Source organism: Nycticebus coucang, chromosome 1, assembly GCF_027406575.1.
Source record: "Nycticebus coucang isolate mNycCou1 chromosome 1, mNycCou1.pri, whole genome shotgun sequence".
NCBI classification, from domain to species: domain Eukaryota; kingdom Metazoa; phylum Chordata; class Mammalia; order Primates; family Lorisidae; genus Nycticebus; species Nycticebus coucang.
In genome coordinates this window covers 48955386-48966567 of record NC_069780.1, presented here as the reverse complement: position 1 = coordinate 48966567, position 11182 = coordinate 48955386, and the positions used below count along the sequence as shown (strand labels likewise).

General features: G+C 42.1%; 1 protein-coding gene across 1 annotated transcript; it reads left to right on the top strand.

The window, feature by feature from the left end:
* The first annotated feature begins 835 nt into the window (after window positions 1-835).
* On the top strand, window positions 836-1339 carry LOC128590243 (39S ribosomal protein L30, mitochondrial-like). The gene has a single exon (XM_053597516.1). The coding sequence runs from the start codon at window positions 857-859 to the stop codon at window positions 1337-1339; it is 483 nt and encodes a 160-aa protein (XP_053453491.1). The 5' UTR covers window positions 836-856.
* The last annotated feature ends 9843 nt before the right edge of the window (window positions 1340-11182 follow it).

Genomic DNA, 11182 nt, shown 5'->3' with positions numbered 1-11182 from the left:
TACTGTTACCTTTTTATACCTTTAAGAACATTCATGAAGGGTGGTGCCTGTGGCTCAGTGAGTAAGGCGCCGGCCCCATATACCGAGGGTGGCGGGTTCAAACCCAGCCCCAGCTGAACTGCAACCAAAAAATAGCCAGGCATTGTGGCAGGCGCCTGTAGTCCCAGCTGCTCGGGAGGCTGAGGCAGGAGAATCGCGGAAGCCCAAGAGCTAGAGGTTGCTGTGAGTCCTGTGTACATCATGGCACTCTACTGAAGGCGGTAAGGTGAGACTCTGTCTCTACAAAAAAAAAAAAAAAAAGAACATTCATGAAGATAAACACAAAAAATAAAATATCAATCTTCAAGCCAAAAATTGTCACTGAAACATTTTGCTGGCCAATCCTTCACAGGCAGATGAATAAATAGATAGGGATAGAGACAGATATTGTTTTTATAAAACTGGGTCAAACAAATATACTGTTTTATAAACTTATATTCCATTTACCAATATCGATATTTCTATGTGTAATTAAGTATTTATTATAACTTTATTCTTCTTGTCTTTATGTCATTGCATGGGTATATCATAGTTTATTTAATGCAGTATCTGTAGTCTTTTAGGGAATTCCAAAGTTTTTCATGACTGCATAATTCTGATTATTTCTTGGTGCTAATTCCTTGCTCTTCTGTCCCTTTGATGTTCCTTTTACAGGACTTGTACTTGCAATTATTTACATGATACTTATTCATTGATAAAGCTTAATTTCCTGCCTTTGATATAGAAGATACTTTTGATTAAACAAATAAATGTTTTAGGAAGATTCAGGTTGAGCGTTTGCTGGGCGCTGCCTGTAAAGAGAATAATCACCACATTTATGGCAGGGATTTTGTGTACAGTAGTTCAGAGGCCATTAGGCAGACTTCAGACTGTGACAAAAGGCGTGGAGTCTCTTGTTTGTACAGATTGGATTCGTCACAAATTTACCAAGTCAAGAATTCCAGATAAAGTGTTTCAGCCTTCACCTGCAGATCATGAAAAGTACGGTTGGGATCCACAGAACCCCCATAAACTGCATATTGTTACTAGAATAAAAAGTACAAAAAGACGTCCATACTGGGAAAAAGATAAAATAAAGATGCTTGGATTAGAAAAAGAACATACCCATCAAGTTCACAAGAATATCCCTTCACCGAATGCAAAACTGAAAGTGGTCAAACATTTGATAAGAATCAAGCCGCTGAAGCTGCCACAAGGACTTGCAACAGAGGCAGACAGGTCTAACACACGTCTCAAGAGCACTGGCGAATTAGTAATACAGCGGCACGTGAAGCTGTGGAGCAGAAAAGTTAAGTCCTGATGCCAGAACAGCTTCAGATTAAACAATGCAAATTGTTTAAAAATGATGAGAATGTTTTCATTAAAATATTTTAAATACTAAAAAAAAAATAAATAAAAATAAATGTTTTAGGACTTTGGGGCACATTTTTACTGAGTTGGTCTGAAGAAGTTGTGTCAATTTAAACCTTCCCAAACGTACCCTAAGTCTTTCTCCACATCCTCTTCACCATTAGGCATTGTCTTTACAGCAATCTTTGGGCAACCTGACAACAATGCAAAAAGTGGCAATTCATTATCATTTCAATTTGAATTTTGAAATTATTACAGAAATTGAACATTTTTCATGAGTTTCTTGGATATTTGTGTTTCTTGTTTTGTAATGTGGTAGACTTAAGTCTGGTAAATGCTAGGAAATAGTCATTTCAATGTTCTGGATCTAGAAGTGCCTAAAACACCAATGTTCACCACAATACTCTTTGGTTTAAGTTACCAGAGTGACAGGCAATAATGTTAGCCTATAAGCATACAGAATTTTGATTTGCAGTCTAGAAGGGAAAGATTGTCTTTCTGCACAGAAGTGGACTGCAGTTATCCCTATGAGCTGAACATTTAGGGACTCGATAGGAAATCCCAGTCAGGTTCTCTTACCTTTTAGTGTTATTTTCTGCTCATCACACTCTCTGTACAACATATATTTTTAAAGGAACAAAAGAAGCACATATTGACTGTTTCTTGGTCAATTATTTTAAATGATTATTTTATTTCCCCCTCTTAATGTGTTTGCCTTCCCTCCGGTTTTCTTGTTGATTTCTCTCCTCCTTTTCCTGATTCACTTAGAATAAGTCTCAATGTGGACTCATATCCTCCTCACTGGCACTAAGTACTGTTAATGACATGGTGTGTAGGCTGCAAAAAGCTGCAAAAAGTATCTAACTTTTGAGATGAGTTAGTCATGCGATTTGTGTGGCCCTGTCTTCACTTAAAGCCATCAAAGGAAAAAAAAAAAAAAGAACCAACAACCGAAAAACAAGACTAAGTCACTCATACAGAGCAAAATGATGCAAATGTCTTTTTTTTTTTTTTTAATGCAATTACTCGGAGTGTCACTTCCCCTGAGAATCTATAGTTAATTCACACTCATAAATCTTCTGATGGGTGGGGGCAGCAGTGCCTAAGATCGGTTCTTTGTGATGTTTCCAAAAGATGATTGTGCATAATGATAAATCACTTAAAGAGTAGATGCAAGCTGACAATTCAAGATAGCTGTCTACAAGTGTATGTTCATTCTCACTGTTTCACATAAGATGAAAAAGGAGGATAATCAACCAACTCTTTTTAAAAATTAAGAGCAATTAAAAAGAATTAAGAGCAATTTATGACAGGGAAAGAAGAAAGACTATATTCAAGGCATGGACAGCTTGAGACAGGTTGTCTTACACGGGACATGGCAATAAGACTTGTTACTATCCCTTGATTCTCACAAGAAATTCTACTATCTTGCCTCTTAGTCCATTAACTCTTTTAATCACTTAAACTCCCAATAACCCCTCACTCTGCTTCTTATTTCACTAAGATATGGAATTAATCAAAAGAGAACTCCCTTAACTTTGCAGCATCAAAGAGCCAACCCACCTGCATCTGCTCACATTCTGCCTGGCCTGGGCCCTGCAGACTGAGGCCTCCTGCTCCACCCAAGGCCACCTGCACTTCAGTAAAGGCAACGAAGTGTGACCCAACACTGAAGGATTTTGCTGCAGCAATTCTGCTTTCTCCAGCATCAGTTTTTTTCCTTTCTAATAGATCATTTTCATCAGTATAAACATGTGGATCTATTTTTCCTATTTTCAAAAAAGCCTCTCTCTTGCCCAGACCCCACACTCCTCTCCACATACCACCTACCCCATTTTATGCTTCCCTGTACAGCAAAATTCCTCAAGGGTTATCTAATAGCTGCCTTTTCTTTTTTTTTTTTTTTTTTTTTATTTTGGCCAGGGCTAGGTTTGAACCCACCACCTCCGGCATATGGGACCGGCGCCCCACTCCTTGAGCCACAGGCGCCGCCCTAATACTGCCTTTTCTTCTTCTATCCATTTGTTCTGCCTTTTTAGGCTTTTTATTTATTGCTTAAGCAACTTTATGGCAATGAAAATAATGAATACAGGGTCCAGATGTGGTGCCTCACACCTGTAATCTCAGCACTTTTTGAGGCCAAGGTAGGAGGATTGCTTGAGCCCAGGAGTTTGATACCAGCCTGAGCAATATAGAGAGACTCAATTTCCATAAAAACAGTAAGAAAAGTTAGTCAGGCATGATCACACATGCCTATGGTTCCAGCTACTTTGGAGGCTAAAGTAGGAGGATCACTTGAGCCCAGGAGTTTGAGGTTGCTGGGAGCTGTGCCGACATCATTGCACTCCAGCCTGAGTAACAGAGTTGAGAACCTGTATCAAAAAAAAAAAAAAAGGCTTGGCACCAACGGCTCAAGTGGCTAAGGTGCCAGCCACATACATGGAAGCTGGTGGGTTCAAATCCAGCCTGGGCCCGCTAAACAACAATGACGGCTACAACCAAAAAAAATAGCTGGGCATTGTAGTCCTAGCTACTTAGGAGATGGAGGCAAGAGAATCGCTTCAGCCCAAGAATTTGAAGTTGCTGTGAGCTATGATGCCACAACACTCTACCCAGGGCAACAGATTGAGGCTCTGTCTCAAAAAAAAAAAAAAAAAAATATATATATATATATATATACAAAAAAGACTTTCCCTACTAGCCTAAGACATCAATTGTTCTTGTTTCACCTGTGCCTTGGCTTGTGCCCCTTTTTTGCATCGCTGCAGTCATACTCTAGAAATACTTTTGTATGCTACTCTCCTTAACATTATAATTTCCTCTCAGAACATAATTTATATAACTAGTATTTTAAGAATTAAATTTCGGGCAGTGCCTGTGGCTTGGTGGGTAGGGTGCTGGCGCCATATACTGAGGGTGGCGGGTTCAAACCCGGCCCCAGCCAAACTACTACAATAACAACAACAACAACAAAAAATAGCTGGGCTTTGTGGCAGGCACCTATAGTCCCAGCTACTCAGGAGGCTGAGGCAAGAGAATCACCTAAGCCCGGGACTTGAAGGTTGCTGTGAGCTGTGCGACGCCATGGCACTCTACTGAGGGCAATAAAGTAAGACAATGTCTCTAAAAAAAAAGAAAAAAGAATTAAATTTCATCAAGTTGATATGTATATAATTCATTTCACCATCCTGTTATTTTTGGCCATTGAAGTGGTATTTTGCCAGTGTTACAAATACTGCTTTTATATTTTGTATACATAATTTACCAAATAACTTTTCCGTACATTGTCTTTTCATGTGTATAGTAAATGATTCTTTGAAATGCTAGTATAACTATCCTTTGCAATAGTGGTTAGTATTCTATTTGCCACTATAACAGTACAGTATCACATCCAACTGGAGATCCTATACAGCATCACATCCAGTTGGAGCCAGCATGGGCAGGATAGTCCTCTCATCCTTTTCCTAGTTTCACCACACCACTGTTTGTTCAAGTCCTGCTGGCATGAGTGAGAGGCCTCCACCTTGAAGTTTTCCTAGACCAGAAGCAGACACAGTATCTACATTCCTGCATGTCTCACACTTCAGAACTCTCTGACCTTGCATTTACCTTGGTGTATCACCTAATTGGACCTGTGAATTCTGCAACTAAGCAAGCATTCAGCTAAGGTAGTAGACACAAGTCACCTCATCTTGCAAACATCTCCAACTTCTGTACATTTCTTCAAGTGCCTCTCACCAGGAATATTATCTTCTTCAAGCTTAAAAAAAAAAAATCACCTTTCCTGGCTTGGCACCTGTAGCTCAAGCGGCTAAGGTGCCAGCCATATACACCAAAGTTAGCAGGTTTGAACCTGGTCCGGGCCTGCCAAACAATGACAACTACAACCAAAAAATAGCTGGGCGTTGTGGTGGGCGCCTATAGTCCCAGCTAATCCGGAGGCTAAGCAAGAGAATTGCTTCAGGCCAAGAGTTGGAGTTTGCTGTGAGCTGTGACACCACGGCGCTCTACACAGGGCTACAGCTTGAGGCTCTGTCTCTGCAAAAACAAAACAAAACAAAACAAAGCAGGTACAACCTACAATGTCCTACGGAAATGTAGAGAGGGGGAATTTCAGGTGAAGGTTGCATTCAAAGTTATACAATGGGAGGGCAAACAAGAGGAACCAGTTTTGAAGGTAACGGAATGTAACAGAAAGGGAGTGAGGGGAAATCAAACTTGCTCTTTTAACATTTCCATATCTATTCAGATGGTATGAAGACCACCTTAACATCTCTTTCACCCTAACAAGTTGTGTCAACTTAAAACAAATTCATCTGAGTTTTAATTTCCTCATCTATAAAACGGGGGCAGGAGAATAGAACCTCAAAGCTATTTTTAAAGGATTTTGTGAGATACTACACCCAAAACATATACATGGTACGCAGTAAGTGTTCAAATTTTCTTCAGCTTCCTCCGTTGTAAAAGAGGAATACTCACAATATCCATTTCACACAGTTGAGTTGTGAATGAAATGAGTTATTATATGTAAAGTACATGTAATAAGCACTCAGTAAATGTTAACCATATAAGTACCAACTATAAACCCATCCAAAGCTGAGTGATAATGAATTATTTATCAGTTAAAAGGCCAAAAAGGTTAAAAAACCAACTTTGGACAGACAAAAATGCTTACAAAAAAAAGGTTGCAGAAGTTTCTTTTGTCCCAAATATCTGGAGTCAAGAGAGATTATGTGGCCAAGCCTCAGTTTACTCTGTGAGTTTCTGTAACACACTGGATGGTTGTACTTTATTTAAATTACTAGACCAGGGGTGGCGGTATGGCTCAGTGAGTAGGGCACCGGCGCCATATACCAAGGGTGGCAGGTTCGAACTCGGCCCGGCCAAACTGCAACAAAAAAATAGCCGGGCGTTGTGGAAAGCACCTGTAGTCCCAGCTACTCCGGAGGCTGAGGCAAGAGAATCACTTGAGCCCAAGAGTTTGAGGTCGCTGTGAGCTGTGATGCCATAGCACTCTACCAAGGGCAACAAAGTGAGACTCTGGCTCTAAAAAATAAATAAATAAACCCATTTTCAGTCATGCCACTAATTCTGTTTTTTAAACCATCTTATTCTGTTTCCTAGTATGATGGAAAATAATATTTTCTTTTTACCATTTCTATATTAATCTTTTTATTTAGTAGTCAGATATATTTTGAACTAATTCTTATGTTTTTAAAATTCTCCCGCAGTGTGCACTGGGATGTAGTGTGCATCTGGACCTAAGCCAACACCTTCATTGCTACATATTAGGGTCCAGATCTTACAAGTCCTGACATGCCCTCTGCAGGGCAGCCCCGGGGAGGCGGAGTGATCTAGAGATTCCTCTAATGAACCTGAAACTGAAACCTCTGAAAACTCTCCTCTCGGTTTCTTTCTACGCTCATTTTCCTTTTGCCTTTCTGGCACCCTTCCTTCTCTTTGGCGAACTTTCCATCCTTAAAGTGCCCCCAAGATGGGGCCTGCACTTTTCCTCACCCTGGTGTCTGTGGCAGGGGTGTGCGAGCTTGTGAAAACCTCCTTGTTTTCAGGGTTCTATGGGGGGCAGCGGGGGGTGCATTTGTTGCCTCTGGGAATATTAGAATTATTAAAGCAGAAATGCAAAAGGAAAGACGCAATTATTGCTTAGCTTTTGTGTTTCAAGAATAAATTTTTGAAACCCACAGCTGAGGCAATAGTTATGAAAGAAAAAAAAAAATGAAGGCTGTTGAAAAAGGTCCGAAAGTTTAGAAGTATCAATGGAAAAATCCCTGGGAATACAATTTAATTAACTTCAACAACACACTATATTAATGGAAAAAAAAAAAAAGACAACCAAACAAAAACCTCCCAACTTTATAAAACAATTTAAAGAGTTTTATTCCAGGCGGCGCCTGTGGCTCAAGGAGTAGGGCGCTGGTCCCATATGCCGGAGGTGGTGGGTTCAAACCCAGCCCCGGCCAAAAACCACAAAAAAAAAAAGAAAAAAAAAAAAAAGAGTTTTATTCCGGGGCAGCGCCTGTGGGTCAAAGGAGTAGGATCCCCCCCCCCCCCACCAGAGGTGGTGGGTTCAAACCCAGCCACCGCAAAAAAAAAAAAAAAGTGTTATTCTGATCCAGGCAACTGTATCCTGGAGGACATGATCTCTAGAGATCTTAAGACAATGTGCCCCAGGTGGCCTGGTTATGGTTTGGTTTCATACATTCACAGAGACGGGAATTACGGGTAAAATCATAAATCAATACATTTAAGGTATACATAGGTTTGTGGCCCCAAAAGGCAGGACATCTTCAAGTGGGGCCCTACAAGTCATTGGTGGATTTTAGGGATTCTTTAGCTGGCAGTTGGTTGAAAGAGCTAAGCGTGGGCGGCGCCTGTGGCTCAGTGAGTAGGGCTACGGCCCCATATGCCAAGGGTGGTGGGTTCAAACCCGGCCCTGGCCAAACTGCAACAAAAAAATAGCCGGGCGTTGTGGCGGGTGCCTGTAGTTCCAGCTGCTCTGGAGGCTGAGACAAGAGAATCGCCTAAGCCCAGGAGTTGGAGGTTGCTGTGAGCTGTGTGACACCCCGGCACTCTACCCAGGGTGATAAAGTGAGACTCTGTCTCTACAAAAAAAAAGAAAGAAAGAAAGAGCTAAGCGTTGGAGACTTGGAGTCAATAGGAAGGAATCCCTGGGTTAAGATAAGGAGGTCTTCTTTCGGTCATGTGATACTATACCAGAATTAGGTTGGAAAGTAAACCTAATAATTAATAAAAATCTATTTAATGAGATTTTTATCATTCGGAGCTGTAGCCTCTTAGAAAGGAATTTGGGCAAGAGAAAAAAGGATCGGAATTCAGTCCTCAACTGTAAAGAAAATAAATATAGAAACATCAGCCCAGAGACTAAAGGAGCATTGATTGCCCAAGCAGAGGGAGGGCAGCAACTTAGGGAAGTGACTGGCATGTAAGTGGGAGAGGGGCACGTGTGTTCTTTAAGGGAGTGAAACTCAGGAGGGCACCAGAAGAGAATCTCCTGAAATGCTTTTGTAATTCCATGGTTGAGGGAGCCTCAGGGATGGTTGTATCCCGGGGAGACCCACAAAGAACCTCAAGCAGCCTCACACACTTTGTTCACCCAATAACATATTGGAAGAGAGTAGTCAGTGCTTTCCAGGCTCTGAGAGGAATGAGAAGGTTCCTGAGAGAGGGCAGAGAGATGGGGGAGAGGTCACTGGCCTGTAGGGGTCTCAGGGATGGGATACAGAGATGCTACAGCACTGGCTGCGAATGAGTTTTCAGTTAGGTCTCAGTTGATGACGGCCACTTGAGCACCAAATGATCTCACACAACTACGCAGCACCAGCGTTGATAACTTCTAAGTGTAGACTGCTGAGTGACATGATGGTAGAAGATCTAGTGTAAACTCACCCCATGAGCAGTCCAGACTGTAACATTAGGCTGGCTAAAGGAAAGCCATTTTGTTACCAGTATACTTTCAGTTTGTTTAAAGTTAGCTGCCTGGCTCGGTGCCTGTAGCTCAGCAGCTAGTGAGCCAGCCACATAGACCAGAGCTGGTGGGTTCAAGTCCAGCCCAGGCCTGCCAAACAACAATGACAACTACAACCAAAAAAATAGCGGGGCATTGTGTCAGGCGCCTGTAGTCCCAGCTACTTGGGAGGCGGAGGCAAGAGAATCACTTAAGCCCAAGAGTTGGAGGTTGCTGTGAGCTGTGACGCCATGATACTCTATGAGGGTGACATAGTGAGACTGTCTCAAAAAAAAAAAAAAAAAAAAACAAATTAGCTGCCTGCTTACCCAGTTGCCTGGTAGCAGATTAGAAAACGACCTTGAGGAAGAGCACATCATGAGTCTGGAACAGGCTGCTTAATAACAAGATCCACCGGACACCTACTGCTGATAACCATTGTGTAAGTCATCACTGTTGACAGAGATTCAAGGAATGAAACCATTGATCACACAGATCAGTGATAGTGCAGGATTTATTAGATAGAAAGGAATACAGAAGGAATGAAAGCACCAGAGCCTCTGGCAGAGGGGGAGACCCAAGTGGGAAGCCCTGTGGATCTTTTGTCTAGGGCAGTGGTTCTCAACCTTCCTAATGCCACGACCCTTTAATACAGTTCCTGTGGGTCGTGACCCACAGGCTGAGAACCACTGGTCTAGGGGGTTACATACCGTTTGTAAACAGGGAGGTCTTCAGAATTGCACTTGGCCAGGACTTGGCAGAGGAAAGATACCTTTTCAACACTGATTAGTAAATGAGTGTATTAACAAATGAATGCAGTCCTTCTAGCTCTGGCAAAAGTGGCAGGGAGTCCACTTCAGAAGAGGCTTGGCTTACATGAAATACTGGAAAACTGCTCTTCTCTATCTTGCCTGTATTCAGAGAGTGCAGTTTGGAAATAAAGAAGTCTGTTTGTGTAGGCCTAGATTCAGGGTTCCTCAAACTACGGCCCGTGGGCCATATGAAGCAGTGTGATTGTATTTGTTCCCGTTTTGTTTTTTTACTTCAAAATAAGATATGTGCAGTATGCATAGGAATTTGTTCATAGTTTTTTTTTTTAAACTATAATCTGGCCCTCCAACAGTCTGAGGGACAGTGAATAAAGTTTGAGGATGCCTGGATGGGGGTTTTTATCCAGCCCTGAATGGGGAACCCTGTAGCATATTGACTTGCACAAAGCTTGCTTTCTGCCACCAACCTGCTTTATTCCTTCCTTTTATAAGTTGCTTGGTAAACAGAGAAAGATGAGATGGCTTTGAGACAACAGTCCACCATCCCCTTAGGCTGCCAGCCCTTTCCCTCACCAATACTCACGTCTTGTGTCTGGTTCTCAGGTGGGGTGGTGAGCAGATGAATCTCTGTCCAGCAACGCAAGTACTCAGGACACTAGCCCAATGCCTAAACGTCTTGGACGCTCTTCTAATAGACACTGTTGGTCCCATTCCATTCCCTTTATTTAACCAGCACACCAATCCCATCCCCAGCTGTCACAAGTGTTGGGCAGTATTAGCTCACAGGGATATTAGGGTATGAGCTAGTACACATAAGTTTTGAGAAAGATTTCTCCAAAGATTAGTCTAAAGGAAACAAACGTTTATTTTACTTTTCCAGATGTAAAAGGGCCAGCAGAGAAGTAAAAGAGGGAGAGGGTGCGGGCCTAGAAAACCAGCTCCACAGGCTTTTTATTTAGGGGGTTAAGAATTACGGCTGGCTGTAGCCAAATTGACAGGGTATTGTGAATTGTTGTATCTACTTAGATCACAGAAGCAGTTGCCTTTCCTTTGGAGACACACTTACCTGCTTGATTGTGATCCTGTCCTTGATTCTGCTCACACCCCTGTTGTCTGCTCTTGTTCACTGGGAACCCCTCTAGGTTGTAAAAGGCTGATTCTAAAAGGCAGTTTTAGTTTGTAGGTCAAGAAATCATAAAAGGAAAGGAAAACTTGCATTTTCTTTTTCTCTGCTAGGCTCCATTTAGATGTTGTGAAAACAGAACTCTGCTGTGTAAACAAAGCCCCATAGGGTGCCTGTTAACTGAGGTGGGGAGAGGGAGAGAGAACAGACAGGGTACAGACAGAACTCATTTTTCTGTTAATTTTGCTAGCAAGATCCTTCCTTCATGGGCTATATTTATCCAGGGAACTACCCTCACCTGGGCACTGCCCAGAACTACCTAGGAGGTTATCCTCAGGAACCAGTGACTGACTGACAGAGGGCACAAAAACCTGGCCCCCTCCTCAGTGGGGTCAACATTGTGGTACCAATCAC

What these genes read in the sequence shown, in the direction of transcription:
- LOC128590243 (XM_053597516.1), top strand. Translation starts at nt 857, where the DNA reads ATGGCAGGGATTTTGTGTACAGTAGTTCAGAGGCCATTAGGCAGACTT.